Source organism: Mesoplodon mirus (genome assembly GCF_964341445.2).
Source record: "Mesoplodon mirus genome assembly, chromosome: 13".
NCBI lineage: Eukaryota > Metazoa > Chordata > Mammalia > Artiodactyla > Ziphiidae > Mesoplodon > Mesoplodon mirus.
Genome location: NC_138989.1, coordinates 26,895,052 through 26,911,223, shown reverse-complemented (window position 1 = coordinate 26,911,223; position 16,172 = coordinate 26,895,052). Strand labels below are relative to the sequence as shown.

The following is a 16,172-nucleotide window of genomic DNA, read 5'->3' as shown; positions in this document are numbered from 1 at the left end:
ATTCCACATCGGCTCCCTGATCCAGGGCCAGCCGCGGCCGGCCAGGCGGCAGCGCCCGCCCCGCGCGCCAGACCCCACCCTCCGGCCGCGCCACCGCCCCTCCGCGCGGCCCCCGCCCCCACGCGGCCGCGCGCAAACTTGGGGGCGAACTTGGAAGGGGCCCTCCCGAGGAATCACCGGTCGCCTTGCCTTTCCCTCCCTTCCCCAGGCACCCACCAGAGAAGCGGCCCCTGCGCGGTCCCGGCGAGGCCAGGCCCGGGGCGGGAAGCGGGTGGGGACCAGGCGCGACGCACGAAAGCCCCCTGGCCAGGGGCGCCTAGGAATCGCCAGGTCAAGGCTGCAAGCCGGCCTCTGCTCGCCCCGTGAGGCCCTTCTATGTCCGGCTGTGCGGTCAGCCCCTCCCGAGCGCCGGGCGCAATCAAAGCCTGCAGCGACGGCGGAGCCGGATGCTTGAGGCCTGTGAGTAGACTCGGTCTGGACCAGAGAGGCCTGGGTGAAGGGGGCCCGGTAGAAACAGACTGGAGAGATGCCGGGAGCAGAGTGGCTCCGCGCGGGCTCCGAGAGAATATGGAGGTAAAGGCAGGTGGCGGAGGCTGAGGGAGGCGGTATGGTGGGGGTGGGGACAGCTCCCGGACTGAGACCCTACCTGCAGCCCCTGTCAAGGTGTGACGATGGGCTGGAGGCCGCTAGTCACCAAGGAGAAAGTCCAGAAGGTGGAGTCAGGGCTAGAGTCGTGGGAGCTCCTGCCTCGGGAGGGGTGGGGTGACAGCACAGAGCAGAGCAGGGGCAGCAGAGAAAGTGGGTGAGGAGGGCCTAGGGGGACCAGGAGGAAGAGGAACCCTGGGCCCAGGAAGCAGAGGGGTCAGACCCAACCCCAGGCCCATGGGGTGGGCAGGACGGGCAGGGCTGGGGATGGAACAAAAAGGGGGGCAGATAGGTCCCCGAAAAGATGAGCTGGGCTTTTGAGGACCTGAGAGTTGGTGGAAGGGCCTGGGCAGGGAGAGGGCAGCTGCTGAGGAGGGGAGGTGGCGTCCTGCCTCAGTTATGCGGGGGCCCCATCTGGAAGGGTGGGGCTGGCGGAGGGGGCCTGGAATAAGGGCCACTGAAAGGCCCAAGGCTGTGGGGATCACCAGGCTGGCAGAAGTTGGGATGGGAGGGAGCTTCGGAGATTAGGGCCCTTCCCTGAGCCATGCTGGTGCAGGACAGAGGCACAGTTTGGGGAGGGTGTCAGGGAAGTTGCACCCATGTGGTCATGAATGCAAACACTTCTCTGGGACAAGTGAAAAGGCCAACCACTTCTGGGCAGCTCTGCCTGGCCATGGCCCTGAATTCAGCAGTGCCTGGGCCCCTCCCATGGAACCCCTGTTGGCTGCCAGCAATGGAGGCCAGCAGAGGTCTGTGTGGCTGCACTGTCTGCCCAGCTCCTGACTTTAGAGGCATCGCCCTAGCTAGACTGGGTTCATGGACAGGCATCTCAAACTCCCTCATCTCCCCCCAGAGCTGCTTCCCACCCCACAACCCCACCTCTGTGGGGGCACCACCTGAATGCCTGAATGTCACAAATCTCTACCCACCCCATCCGTGTACCACCTGTGTCTGGTGCCCGCAGGACAGGACCATCCCCAGCCTCGTCTCGACCCACAGCCCCCCGCCTGTGTCCTGTCGCAGCCACCTTGCACTTGATGGTGAGTTCAGGTGTTAAGGGCAGGGCCCACGTCTGTACCAACCACATCTCCATCGGGAGACTGAGTGCAGGTGGAGTGGACGATTGTCTGTCTGCCCAGCCTGTGCCAGGTGAATACCAGGCTGAGGAAGCTGGGGGTTCACAGGCACCCATATGACTGACCAGCATGCAGACCGTGGGAGCCAGGAGCCTGGGCCGACCGGTTCTGGCCGGGATGACTTCCTGGGGGAGGCCAACTCTGAATGCTAGGCCGGACAGTGGCAGGGCTAGGCTGCTGCCCAGCTCTCAGGATCCCTCCCAGGGCTCATGTCTACCCCACCCCATGCCCTGTGGGGCCTCACAGACCTTTCCCCGCCTCCACTGCAGACCAGAGGTCTCTTGCAAAAGCTGTGCCTTGGTGTCTGGGTGGGGAGATAGCGCTGGCAACCTCGGACACATTTTGGGGGCGGAGGCGGACATTTCTGGCTCCTTCCCAGGAACCTCTGGGGTCTGCAGGGATTGCAGCCCTGGCCTGCAAGGTGCTGGCAGAGACAGGAAGTGCTGGGTTCCTACTCCAAACTCACATTCCCACACCTCACCCCTGGGAGCAGGAGGATGACACTGGAGAAGTGGCCATCCTGTCCCACTGGAAGCAACCATCAGGGTCAACCCTGGGCTTGCCACCTTTAGTGTAAGTGCATGACGTCATGTGGGGTTAGGGAGTAGGACACGTTTCCTCAGGGGTACCTGGGCCCCGAGACAGTAGTCACACACACAGCGACTGCCTCGCCCCCACGCCCATCTTTAGGGTACCCCCAAAGGAGTCCAGAGCAGGTGGCTGCCTGCACCCCCCATGCCCTTCCTCCCACCAAGGAGCGCACACCATCCCTCTGCCCCCCTCTTCCATGGCAGGGCGCCAGGGCAGCAGGCTCTAGGCAAGGCACGGGGACAAAGACTCAGCTGTCCCAGGTGGCTAGGAGAGAACAGAGAACAGAGCACTGGGGGTTCATCCCGATCCATCCCCGGGCCTAGGGGTCTGCAGGGGGTGTGATATGGGGACCCCAAAGGAGGGGGGGTGTTCAGGTGGAGGCTGGGCTGTGCAGAAGTGAGGTTGGTGCTGGAAGCCCTGCCTGCCCACAGGTCCCACCTGCTGAAGCACGGCGCTGGAGACTCACCTGGAGGAAATGCAGAACCCCCTCCCCGCCACATGCTCAGATGCAGGAGGTGGGCAGGCCCAGGCATCTCTCTCTTCCTCCCCAGGTGCTAGGCTTTACTTGGGGTTGAGATGGCCACCTGGGACTGGACTAAAATTCAGAGAAGAGGTCCTCACCAGGGAAAATGCTCAAGTGGGCGGGCAACCACCTGTCACCAGACTGCGGCGGGCATCCTGGTGACACCCTTCTAGCCTGGGGGTGGGCTCTCGGCCTCCTATCACCCCCAACAGCTCTGCCCCCCAGAAACCAAGATTCCAGGGCTGCAGCCTTGGACAGGCTGTGAAAGGAAGTGAGGCCGTGGCCAAAGGAAAGCGATGCACTCCTCGTGTAAGATGATTTATTTCATTTATCAACAACATGGGGGCTGAAAAGCCCAGCTACAGGGCATCATTTTATCACAGAATCAGCCTCAGGCAACCTGATGGATCTCTCTCCCCCTCCAGCCCCAGGAGCTGCTAGGCAGGCGATGGGCTCAGCCCGCCCCCTCCCTGCCGACGAGAGGGACAAGATGTGCCCTGGCCCCCTCACCAGGGGCCAGTCCCCAGGTCCCTTGGGAGAAGGGCACCCTCTCGGCCCAGTAGGGACCAGAACCAGGGAGCAGGGAGGCCAGGACAGCTGGTGGCGGCACAGCCCATCCCCGCTGAGGAGAGAGCCTGGTGAACTTCAGGGGACCGAGCCCTTCCCGAAGGTTTCCCACTGTGGGGTGATCCACAGCCACAGGTCTGCAGGGCCCCAAAAATACCTGCCGATGGGAGGTGGTGGGAGGGAAGGCCGCTGTTAGCCTGGGGTCAAGTGCTCCAGGTCAAAGTGTGGGAGCTACACCCCCCCACACCCCCCACCTGGCCTGGGACCCTAGTCCTCACTGGAGTTGTCGAACTCCTCCCAGTCAGACACGCTCATCACCTCAGAGGCGAAGTCCGGGTCGGCCTGGCTGCGGTCAGGCGTCCCACGGGGCGGCTCAAGGAGCAGGGACCGCGGCAGGGTGAGCACGCAGGCCGCCAGGCCCGAGATGGAGTTGTCCAGCTGCGGGCCCTCCTCCCAGCAGTCCTTCTCCACGTCATAGATGTGCACATAGCCAGTGCGGCTGCCCCGATTGTGTGAGCGGCCACCCAGCACGTAGATCCTGTTGTCTAGCACGGCGATGCCGGGCTCACCGTGCCCTGCTGGGAGCGGGCAGACGGATGACCACTGCCCGGACTTGCAGCTGTAGCAGGCCACCTGCAAGGCAAGGCCCCAGGCTCACATATGAGGCTGAGGGACGCAGTGGGGCTGTGGGCAAACGCACCCCCCGGAGGAAGGGCTCGGGCCAGGCTGACGCTCTGTCCCCTATCCTGGCCCCTCAGCCAGCCTGTGGCCCCAGGCGTGTGGGTGTCTCCCAGTTGGCCTGGGGGTGCCAGCTCACTCCCCTCCACCACTGAAGCTGAAGACTCAGACCCCGCGCACACCCAGCAATGGGGGAGGTACAGATAAAATAAGGAAACAGGTGCTTGCTAACTCATGATGACCATCAACATTCTCTTGGGGGATCCGTGGCAGTCCAGTGGTTAGGACTCGGTGCTTTCACTGCTGGGGCCTGGGTTTGATCCCTGGTCAGGGGACTAAGATCCCACAAGCCATGCAGTGCAGCCAAAAAAAAAAAAAAAAATCTCTTCTCTTCAAAATTACTCCAAACAGTAAACAAATACATGGGAAAATGTTCAGCCTACCAGTAATCCAAGAAATGCAAAATAAAGTGTCAGGGACAAATTGTCAGCTGTTAACCAGCAGCCACTGGGGAAGAAAAGGCACAAGCCCGGGGCTGGTGGAGGCGTGGTGAAGCTGTCCTGCTGTGCACCTGTCTGACCAGCCAGCACAGCAACGTGCAAAATTATCAAGAGCCACTCGGACACTACCCTCTGACTCAATGATGATCCCCTCCAGTTCTCCAGCCGCAGGAGGAGGAATGGCTTTCAAAGGAGCCTGTGCCCAGATCTCTGGGACTTGTATTACTTTACCTGGCAAGAAGGACCCTACAGACGCATTATGGTGGGGACATGGAGATGGGAGTTTATCCTGGATTTTCGGGGGACCCACCTAGTCACACAAGCCCTTGGAAACAGAAGGGAAGGTCTGATGGGGGCTGAAAAGGGAGGGGAAGCTGCCACTGCTGGCTTAGAAGAGGAAGGGGCCTGACCTGGGGGACGTGGAGTCTTTTAGAAGCCGAGAAGGGCTTCGGCTCACAGCAGCCAAGGAATCGGGACCTGAGTCCTACAACCACAGGGAACTGAACTCCACTGACACCCTAGGTGAGCAGGATGTGGATCCTCCCCAGGCCCCACAAAGGTAAGACCCCTGGATTGTCGTCTGGTAAGAGCCATAGACGTGTAACACACTTGTGTTGATTTAAGTGGCTAAATTTGTAGTGATTTGTCCCGGCTGCAATAGAAAACGAAAATGCTAGAGCCCAATGGTTCTCAACACTGGAGGATCCCACCCAGGAACTTCCAACTCAGTGGGTCTGAGAGGGGCCAGAGAATCTGCATTTCTTACGAGTTCTCATGTGATGTGGGTGCTGCTGGCCTGGGGACCACACTTAGAGAACCACTGCTCTCACCTCAGGAAGTACCCCAAAATACCCAAAAGCTCTATAAAGCAAATATTACTTGAAATGTTACCTGGAATAGCCACAACTTGACCAACCCAAACGTCACCAGTTTGATGGAATTCTGCACAGCCACTGGGTGGGGTGGGGGTGGGGTGGTCATCAAACTAGAAGACACGCCCACAACAAACTTGAGCCAGAAGCCAAATGGGATGATGCTCTTTGAGTACAATTAAGTGGACACCACACACAGGTAGGAGGGCTGAAGCTAGTAGCACAGGGCCAGGTTATGGGAGTTTTTCTTCACCATTCTCCATTTTTTCAAAGCTCTGCAATGTGGTTATATTAACTTTATGTAATTAAAGTTTTTAATAATAATGACAAGTGAAACTCTTCCGTGTTATCCTCTAATGGTGGATACATGCCATCTGTCTAAAGCCACAGAATGTGCATCACCAGGAGTGACCCCAGGCCAGTGTAGGGTCATCGGTTATAACAATGACACCCTCTGGTGGATGCTGAGCCTGGGGAGGCCGTGGTGAGGGCCGGGGGCACACGGGAAATCTTCCTGCTCAACTTGGCTGTGAGCCTAAAACTGCTCTAAAAAATAGTCTGTTACAAGGGAAAACCCCCCACATGGCAATTTTTATCGGTGACAAGCAGAAGGTGGGCACCCCACCGCTCACCTGGTGCACGTCCCTCCTGTAGCCCGCGTCGTTGTTGCTGCCCCCGACCACGTACAGCTTGTCCAGGAGGGTGGCCATGCCATGCCAGGCCCGCCGCACCGGCCCATCAGCCAGCGTGTGCCAGGTGTCGCTGCCCGGGTCGTAGCAGTGGGTCTCCTTCAGGTAGTCCTCCCCCCGGCGGCCGCACGTGATGTACATCTTCCCATCCAGTGTGGCACCCGCGTGGGCATACACCTGTGGGCCGGGAGAACCGGGGGTGTGCGTGTGCATGCACGTGTGTGCGCGTGTGTGCGTGCGGCCCTGCCGACTTCCTCCTCACCGTCTGACTGGATCTTCGCTGGGCACACCGTCCTTGTCCCCCGCCCGACCTCTTCCCAGTGGAAGATGATTCAGGGCCCTGAGGTGATGCTGGGCTTCTACAAGAGGAAGAACAGAATCTCTGTCTTTCCCCCGCCCCTAAAGGTGACAGCTGCACGGGGACCCAAAGGAGATCAAAGCCTTGTCTTCAGTGAGGCCCTTGGTCGCCTCCACCTTTTCCCCACCCGACTCCACTTTCAACATCTGCTTGTCTGGGGCTTCCCTGGGGGCTCAGTGGTTAAGAATCCGCCTGCCAATGCAGGGGACACGAGTTCGAGCCCTGGTTCAGGAAGATCCCACATGCCGCAGAGCAACTAAGCCTGTGCACCACAGCTACTGAGCCTGCGCTCTAGAGCCCGTGAGCCACAACTACTGAACCCACACGCCACAACAACTGAAGCCTGCACGCCTAGAGCCTGCGCTCCGCAACAAGAGGAGCCACCGCAATGAGAAGCCCACACACTACAATGAAGACTAGCCCCAGCTCGCCTCAACTAGAGAAAGGCTGCACACAGGAACGAAGACCCAATGCAGCCAAAAATAAATTTTAAAAAAAATCTGCTTGTTTGCAAATAACAAATGATATGACCTGGTGAGCACAAAAGCGAGATACAAAATCAAACAAAGAGCAGTCTTTAGTTATGGGAGAAAACTCACCCCCTACTTTGGATTTTGGTCCTCAACCTCACCCCTGCTTTCCACTGCACCCGGGAGGCACAGCCTCTCTGCCCAGCGGGCCCCACTGCCTCCAGGCCCCCCTCTTACAGCCCACAAGGGCCTCCTGCTGTGCCCATGTGCTCTGCTGGCAGAGATGTCCTGCCCGGGAAGCCCCAGGGCCTGTGTTACAGGGCCAGTCACTGACACCCAGGCTGTGGGTAGCATAGCAAGGGGCTGGAGAGGTGGATGGGGCAAAGGGCAGGGGACAGAGCAGTGGGCAGGAAACACACCATGGGGCTAGGTCTTCTCCCACCAATGGTGGGCATCTGGGGAGGTGTTTTTTTTTAACTAAAGTTTTCAGCTTGAGGTAAGTGTAGATCCATATGTAATTGTAAGAAATACAACCACCCCACATCCTTCACCCTGACTCCCTGGGAGAAGAGCTTGTGGGCCTCAGCACAACATCACAGCCTGGGTGCTGACGTTGGCTCCATCAAGACACAGGACATTTCTGTCTCCCTCTTACAGTCACATCCACTCCCCACCCCCCAGTCCCTGGCAACCACCACCTGCTCCCCACGTTGTTGTTTCCAGAGTGCAGCTTGAATGGGATCATGTGGTATGTCACCTCCGTGACAGGTCACCCATGTCGCTGTGCAGACCCAGAGTTCCTCTCTGACTCCAAGTGATGCTCTGCACCGTGTACCTGCCTGTTTGGTGAGCCTCTCGCCCGTGGAAGGACATCTGACTGGTCTCCAGTTTCTGGCTGTTACCAATAAATCTGCTGTAAGTATCTGTGTTCAGAGAAGTTTTTGTTTCTCTGGGGTAAATGTCCAGGATGGCGACTGCTGGGTCACATGGCAGTTGGAAGTTAACTGCACCTAGTACTGTCTCATTTACCATTTCAGCCGCTCGACAGGCGGTCTCCCCGCTGTGGCGTCCAGTCTGCATCCCCTAACTGCACGTCTACATCCTCCCCATTGAAGCGTCTCCTCCCGTCTTCTGCCTTCTTTCCAGTGGGTCCCCCTGTGTTTCCCAATGAGTTTTGAGGGTTCTTTACACATATTAGATCCCAGTCGTCTCCCAGGTACTGGTTTGCAAACATTTTCTCTCATGCTGCAGCTTCCTCTCATCCTCCTAACAGGGACTTTTGCAGAGCAAAGGTCTGCAATTTTGATGAAGTCCAGTTTATCATTTTTTCTCTTTATGGGTCATGCTCTGGGGGTCAAGTCTAAGTACTCACTGCCTAGCCCCAGACCCCGAATATTTTCTTCTACTTTCTCTAAATGCTGTGGAGTTTTGTATTTTACATAAGTCCATGCGCCATTCTGAGTCAACTTTTGTGTAAGGTGTGAGACTTGGGTCAATGTCCATTTTCTTGCCTATAGATGTCCACTTGCCCCAGTACCACTTGTGGAAAGGTAATCCTTCCTCCATTCAACTGCTTTTGCATCTTTGTCAAAACTCAGCTGGGCATGTTTCTGTGGGCCTATTTCTGAGTTCTCATTCTGTGCCACTGATCTCCGGGTCTATCCCTCTGCCAATACCGCAGTCATAATTACTGTATCAAGTATATACGTAGTAAATCTTAAAACCAGGTAGATGGAGTCTTCCCACTTTATTCTTCTTGAAAGTTACTTTAAGTATTCTAGATCCTTTGCTTTTCCATATAAATTCCAGAATCTCATCTACATCTAAAAAAACTCTTGCTGGGATTTTCATAGGAACTGTGCTGTATACCATATATCAATTTGGGAAGAACGGACATCTTTGAGTCTTGGAATCCATAAACATGATATGTTTCTCCATTTGCTTACATCTTCTTTTATTTCTTTCATCAGCACCTATACTTCTCAGCATATAAATCCTAAAAATGTTTTGTTGGATTTATACCTTAAGCATTTCATTTCTGAGCAATTGTAAATGGTGTTGTATTTTTAATTTCAGTGTCAACATGTTCATTACTAGTATACAAAAATACAGTTGGTTTTTATATGTTTATATCATATCCTGCAATCTTGCTAAACTCACTTATTAATGCAAGAATTTGGGGGGGTACATTTAGATTTTTTGACAATTTTGTCATCTGTAGAGTCAGTTTTATTTCTTCCTTTTCAACCTGCGTGCGTTTCTTTTCTTGCCTTATTTCACAGGCTACACCCTCCAGGACTGTGATAAGACTGGTGAGATCAGACATCTCTGCCCTGTTCCTTACCTTAGGAGACAGCATTCCATTCAGTCCTCAACAGTAAGTATAACGTAGTGGTGGGAGTTTTGTAGATGCTCCTCATCATGTCGAGGTAATTCTTCTGTTATTTTTTTCTATTGTTACTTTGTGAGAGTTTGATCATGAATAGATGCAAAATATTATAAGATGCTATTTCTGCTCTGATATGATCATGTGGTTTTTAATATGGTGAATTACACTGAATTTCAAATATGGAACCAGCCTTTGGTCATGAATTTCTTTTGTGGGGAGAGGAGCTTCTATTTGCTAATATTTAGTTAAGAACATTCATATATATGTGTATCTATGACAGACTTGCTCTTTTGCGGGGGGACTGTTTTATCTGGTTTTGGTATCAGGGTAATATTAACTTCAGAAGATGAACTGGGAAGTATTCCCCCTCTTCTATTTTCTGGGAAAAAAATCATGCAGAATTGGTATTAACTTTTCTTTAACTGTTTGGTAAAATTCTCCAATTAAACTATCTAGGCCTGCAAATCATTTCCTTAACAAGTTAGGCCTATTCAAAGTCTACTTAGTCTTGTGTGAGTCGTAGTAGGTTGTGTTTTTTGAGGAACTGGTCCATTTCATCTAAGTTGTCGAATTTACACATGTAGAGTTGTTCACAGTATCCCCTTATTATCCTTTTGATGTCAGCAGGGTTTGCAGTAATGCTCCCGTTTCATTCTTGATATTTTTAATTGTCTTCTCTTTCTTCTTTGTTGGGCTTCCTAGAAGTTTGTCAATTTTATTGATCTTGTGGAAGACCCAGTTGTTTCACTGACTTCCTCTGTTTTTCTGCTTTTAATTTCATTGATTCCTGCTCTGGTATTTATTATTTCTTTTCTTCTCCTTGCTTTGGGTTTCATTCTGCTCTTATTTTTTTTTCTAGATTCTTGAGGGAGGAGCTTAGATTACTGATTTAAGATTTTTTTTTCCTTCCTTAATGTAGGCTTTTAGTGCTACAAATTTCCCTCTCAACACAGCTTTAGCTGGGGTGCCACAAAATTTGACATGTTGTCTTTTCTTTAAAAAAAAAATTTACTTATTTGGCTACATTGGGTCTTTTTTTTTGTCTGCGTTGGGTCTTTGTTGCTGAGCACGGGCTTTCTCTAGTTGTGGTGAGCAGGGGCTACTCTTTGTTGTGGTGTGCGGGCTTCTCACTGTGATGGCTTCTCTTGTTGCGGAGCATGGGCTTCAGTAGTTGTGGCACGCGGGCTCAGTAGCTGTGGCGCATGGGCTTAGTTGCTCCGCAGCATGTGAGATCTTTCCAGACTAGGGCTCAAACCCATGTCCCTGCATTGGCAGGCAGATTCTTAACCACGGTGCCACCAGGGAAGCCCTGCATTGGGTCTCAGTTGCAGCATGCAAGATCTTCGTTGTGGCATGTGGGATCTTTCGTTGTGGCGCCCAGGCTTTTCTCTAGTTGTGGTGCATGGGATTAGTTGCCCCGTGGCATGTGGGATCTTAGTTCCCTGACGAGGGATCAAACCCGAGTCCCCTGCACTGGAAGGTGGATTTTTAACCACTAGACCACCAGGGAAGTCCTGACATGTTGTCTTTTCATTTTCATTCAGATCAAGGTATCCTCAGGTCACCAGATCCCTAGCTGGTCTGCCATCTTCTTTCAACCTTTTTGAGTGTTCCGAGTTTGTTTTACACATAACGTCCAGAGTTCTGTGTTGTACTGAGCAGGAGGAACCAAGAAGGATATATCTACTCTACCTTTCTGAAGGTGCGAGTTCTCTGGGAAGGTTTTTAAGTGAGCAGAGAAGGGCTTCTGCCGAGACCTCCTTCCTCTCCTCCAAAAGCATGGGACGGCCACGCTCAGGTCTGGGCCGTGCAGAAGAGAACCTCTGACTGGAGGACTCTGCCCGCTGCTGGGGCAGGGAGCTCTCAGTCCACTGGGGGCACATCAGTGACCAGTTCCTAAGGATGCCACGTGGGTGGGACCCTGAGAGACAGGTGGGAGGGAGGGAGGGGGAGGGAGGGGGAGGGCCCACCCCACTACAGGCCCTGCAGACACCCTCAAGGCCTCTGCAGTGGCTGCACACCCACGTCTCCAGACCCATGGGCCCCCTGCCTCTCTGCTCCTCCTCTGGCCTGGCACTGCCCCTGCTCCTGAGCTGATCACCCCACCTATGGCTAGCACCGCCCATCTCCATCTCTAGGCTGACATCCCCGAGCCTGGCTTCCAACTGGATGTCCCCAGCATCTCATGTTTGTCACTTTCCACATGGAGCCCCTCCTTTCCTGTTCACTCCCAAGCCCACCTGTGCTCTGGGGGAGCAGCCTCGTCACCACCCAGCTGCTCACACGGGTGGCCTGGGAGTCTCCATGGCCTCTCATTCCTAACCCATCAGCAAGTCTGGTCAGTTTACCTCCAAGTGACACGTCGAATCTGCCTGTCTCCCTCGTCCCCCATAGCCTCCACCACAGCCCACACCATCCTCACCTCTGTCCAGATCACCCAAGTGCCCTGGCCCTACTCCCCTAACACCCTCTCTTCACATGTATTCCCCATGCTTCCCCTCTTCCTCCCGGCCTGGAAGGTCCTTCCTGCCTCTCCCAATGGCTGCCTGTCTTCCGTGGACCTGGTCTCACTGACATCTCCTCAGATGGACCCTCCCCAAACAGTCCAGCGAGGTCCATCCTGCTGGAGCCCCTCCTTAAGCACAGCTCAGCTCGGCCCTCAAGGTCCTTTACTCATCTGTTCAGTGGTTGAGAGTGGTCTCTCCCACTAAGTTGCAAACACCATGGGAGGACCCTGGTCACTTTTTATCACCACTGGATCCCCAGGACTTGGTATCCAGAAGGTGCTTAATAAATAGCTGCTGAAGGAACGAATGGATGAAGGAAGTTAGGAACCTGGACACCAGGGAGAAGCTGGCTGAAGGCCGAGGCTGCCCCTCTGTGGCTACGCTGAGAAGTGCAGCCTCCCCGCCGTCCAAAGAGCCCCTGGAGCCCCTCCCCCACTCCCCTCCAGGACAGAGCTCAGGGTCCACCACCGCCCACTAGGTCTCAAGGACCCCTGGTCTTTCCCAAGAAAAACCTGTCCTCTTCTCCTGAACAGGCAGGGAGTGCCCTCCAGAGGGGCTTCCTCCCCAAAAAGGCCAAGGATCAGGGGGCAGGCTGGCTTTCCCTGCCTGGGAATAACTGCAGTGGGAGCCCCTGGCCTTCCTTGGAGCCTCGCGGACTGTGGAGAGGAGCTGGGCCCATCAGGGAGACCTCTGGGCTCCCGAAGTTGGAGTCTAAGGCCCTGGGGCTCGGGAAAGGGTGAAAGGTAAGGAGGGGAGAGATGGGGAGGGGAGGGGAGGAAAGAGGGTCAGGGAGGCAGTAGCTCCTGCCAAGGCCTCGGAGCCAGTGCAGTGGAGCCCGGAGGAGAGCCATCCTCTCCTCTGGGGGAGTCAGGGTGCCCAGCGGTGCTCACAGACACTGGGACCCGAGGTGCAGCAGAGACCAGCAAGGCACCCTCTTGCCCTGGGGTCTAATGTCTGGTTTGGGGGCCAGGGTCTCAGCACTGCAAGCCCATAAGGTGAGAGAGGTACCCCCCTTAAAGCATCACTTTTGCACAATGGACGTATTTTTCACATCTTCAAGCTGGAACAAAGCAAAGTATTGTGTAGGAAACACATGATTAAAAAAAAAAAAACATGTAAAATATAACTTCTAGGGCTTCCCTGGTGGCGCAGCGGTTGGGAGTCCGCCTGCCGATGCAGGGGACACAGGTTCGTGCTCTGGTCCGGGAAGATCCCACATGCCGTGGAGCGGCCGGGACCATGAGCCATGGCCGCTGAGCCTGCGCGTCCGGAGCCTGTGCTCCGCAACGGGAGAGGCCACGACAGTGAGAGGCCGTGTACCATAAAAAAAAAAATATATATATATATATATATATATATATATATATATATATAACTTCTAAAGTGTTTCTGGCTTCTTAAAGGCCCCGTCCTTGGTGGGGGGTTGGGGGGGGAGGTCTGAGGCCGCTGGGCCCTGCCTCTCGCATCCCTCAGGTTTGACAACATCTCTGGACTTGTTCCAGCTCATCTCAGCCGTGCTGAGGAAGAGAAGGGAAAGGCTTCTGTCCACATTTGACTGCAGGGTTAAAGCAGCTACCCGGGGCCAAGGTGGCGAGACCCAGATGGGGGTGGAATTCTGGGGAAGGGGGTCTCTCCTGAGGCGGCTGGCTCAATCTCAGGAGTCCCCCACCCCAATCTTAGGGCACAGTCCAAGGAGGGAAGAGGGCTCTGATCATCGGCCGGTTTCCCTGGCTGTGCCTCCCACTCCCTCCGCACAGCCCAGAAAGCAATGCGGCCGAAGAAGGGCTCCATGGGAGGGGTTTCCTTACCTCCCTCTTGAGCGGGGCCACGTAGGCCCAGGAGTTGGTGGCAGGGTCATAGCGCTCCACAGTGGTCAGGTCATTGTGGTAGTCGCGGCCGGCCACTGCGTAGATGTACTTGCCCACGACGCACACGCACAGGTCGGCGTGCTCCTGCTGTAGCGACTGAATCTGGAACCATCGGTTGTGCCTCGGGTCGTACCTTGTGGGGACAGAGGACAGCATGTCACCGAGCAGCCCCTCCCCCAGCACCCCCTCCCTCAGCCTGGAGGGTGGGGCCCGGAGCCTCCTGGGTTTCCGCCCACAGCGCCAGGCCCTCCAGGTGTGACCTCACGGTGGTTTCTAGACCCTCCACTGTCCACCCCAAGCTGCCCAATGGCTGTTCCTACAGCCACCTCGATCTCACCTGTCTCACCTCAAAATCCCCATAGCCCAGCTCTCAATCAGGAACACCCCCAATTATGGCCTCTCGACTGGACGACTGGGCACAACAGCCTCCAGGCCTCCAGCCAGCACTCCCTCAGGCTGGTCGCCAGGCTCCCATCACAGCCCACCTGACCCCCGCCCCCCACTGCCTGTGCATCTCCTGTGTGCAGTTCCCGCCCTCCCCAGCGGGATTCCAGGACAGACGGCCGCGAAGAGGGGAGGGGAGAGAAGCCCACCTCTGCTGAGCCCAGCACCATCACCAAAGCTCGCTCTCCTGACATCAGGCCACCTCCACACCCCTTTCAAGGGGACGCAGCTCCCTGCCTTCACCTCACCCCATCAACCTTCGTAAAAGAGTCTAACCCCCATGCGACAGCTTCCTCTATGCCCCCAGAATGGAGCTGCTCCTCCCCCCAGCCCTGCCCTCTCCTGCCTCCAGAGGGCTTCACTTTTCAGCCGGGTCTTCTCGGCCACTCCAGGACAGCCCACAGCCACCCCACGTTCTCTTCTCACACTGCTAATGCCTGTTGCCACCTCCAGCCGGCTGCTCACCGGTCCCACGTGGACCCCCGGGCTCCCTACATCCCACCCCTCGCTCACCAGCCAAGCCCCCACTCACACCCAAATCCTCACATGCCCGAGCCCAGCAGCTGAGGCCCTTCAAAGCCCAGACTCAGCCCCTAACCCAGGCTGGCCCCCTGCCCCATCTCTCAGGCCCCAGGCACCCTGCTGGGCATGAGGCCAGTGTGCTGTTTGAGTGGACACAGGTGACCACAGAGCCTCGAGGGCCAGGGCCCGCGAGCCCGAGGCCCCAAGCCCACTCCTCCCCGACTGCGTCCACCCTTCCCCTGGCTCCCCGCCAACCCGGCCCCCAACTCCAGCACTGGCAGCTAAGCACCGGCCTCTGGAGCCCCCTCACTCCATGCATGGCCTCTGCACACTTACAGCCTCTCTCTGATAAGTGTTTATTTCTCCACCATAAGACCAGCTCCGAAGCAGACAGTTTTCTTTGGCCTGTGCCAGATGCCCCCATTTCAGCTTTCACCCCCAAAACTAGTGCACTCAACAGCTGCTTCTTCCCGCCGCAGCCCCTCCCTGCCAGCCGAGAATACAGGAAACGGGCCGAAGGGAGAGAGAGGACAGGCACCTGGGCCACACAGACCCAGGTCTGGGCACATCTGGCCATCAGTTTTACTGTCCCGACGTTCACTCAGCTCCACACCCAACGGGGTTATGCTGCCTGCCTAGAAAAGCTACCATGAGGGATCACGAGGGTCAAGTCATGTGACAAGGGTTCCTTAAAGGACCGTGGTCCATGTCTGTCTTCCCAGACCTGGTGGCGCACCTGGCTCAGGGCAGATCACACACTGTCCGCTCAGGGAACGGAAGGAGGGGCGAGGTCACCAGTGGTGGAATCACTCAACAAACATCACTGCCCCCAACGTGGACCAGCCATGGCTCTTGGCGCTGGCACCCAGGGTCCCCCTTTCCACTGTAGGTTGGGAAACAGGCCAAAGGGAGCAGAGTAGCCAAGTCTCCACATAAGGACAGGTGCCGGGGAGGAGAAGTGACAGGAGAGAGCAGGGCCGGGAGGGCGCCTGAGAACGCGTGACCGGGCCCTGCCAAGTGGAGGTCCAGCTGGGCCAGGCAGCCCAGGGCAGGAAGGCGCCTCCCACAGCCTTTCTGTGCACAAGGCTTGCTCACATTTCACATGCGTCTCTTCTGCCCCATTTTCACCAGGGAGATGAGTCCCTCCAGATGCTTCCTCTGGCCTCCTGCCCTCACAGCTCCCTGGGCTGGGTTCATCTGGATTTGCGGTGTCAGTTAAGGAAACACACACACATACACAAACACATACATACAGACACCACACATCAATAATTCAGACATAACCACAGTTTTGCTGATTTCTTATCTCTCCACCATGTTCTGTATCCCACATTTTCCTCTTTATTGGTTTAATTTTCCACTTTGTCAGAATAAGTCCTCAAGTAATCTTTTTTACCTAATAGAAATAAACTA

The 16,172-nt window shown here is 55.7% G+C and overlaps 1 protein-coding gene and 1 long non-coding RNA gene across 5 annotated transcripts in view; one reads left to right on the top strand and one right to left on the bottom strand.

Moving 5' to 3' along the window:
- The first annotated feature begins 172 nt into the window (after positions 1-172).
- LOC309814479 lies at positions 173-11,796 on the top strand. Its single transcript, XR_014295690.1, has 4 exons — positions 173-573; positions 6,607-7,944; positions 9,312-9,406; positions 10,963-11,796. It is a non-coding gene; the product is annotated as an uncharacterized lncRNA (long non-coding RNA).
- Positions 3,201-16,172, bottom strand: part of KLHL22 (kelch like family member 22) — a 26,583-nt gene continuing 13,611 nt past the window's right edge. Inside the window, exons 5-8 of one of the 4 annotated variants that reach the window (XM_082640401.1) lie at positions 13,734-13,926; positions 6,145-6,378; positions 3,781-4,095; positions 3,201-3,619 (exon numbers count right to left, since the gene is read on the bottom strand). In XM_082640401.1, coding sequence (XP_082496527.1) covers positions 3,350-3,619; positions 3,781-4,095; positions 6,145-6,378; positions 13,734-13,926 — 1,012 coding nt within the window. In that variant the 3' untranslated portion in view covers positions 3,201-3,349. The other 3 variants (XM_082640403.1, XM_082640402.1, XM_082640404.1) reach the window with 3 other exon arrangements.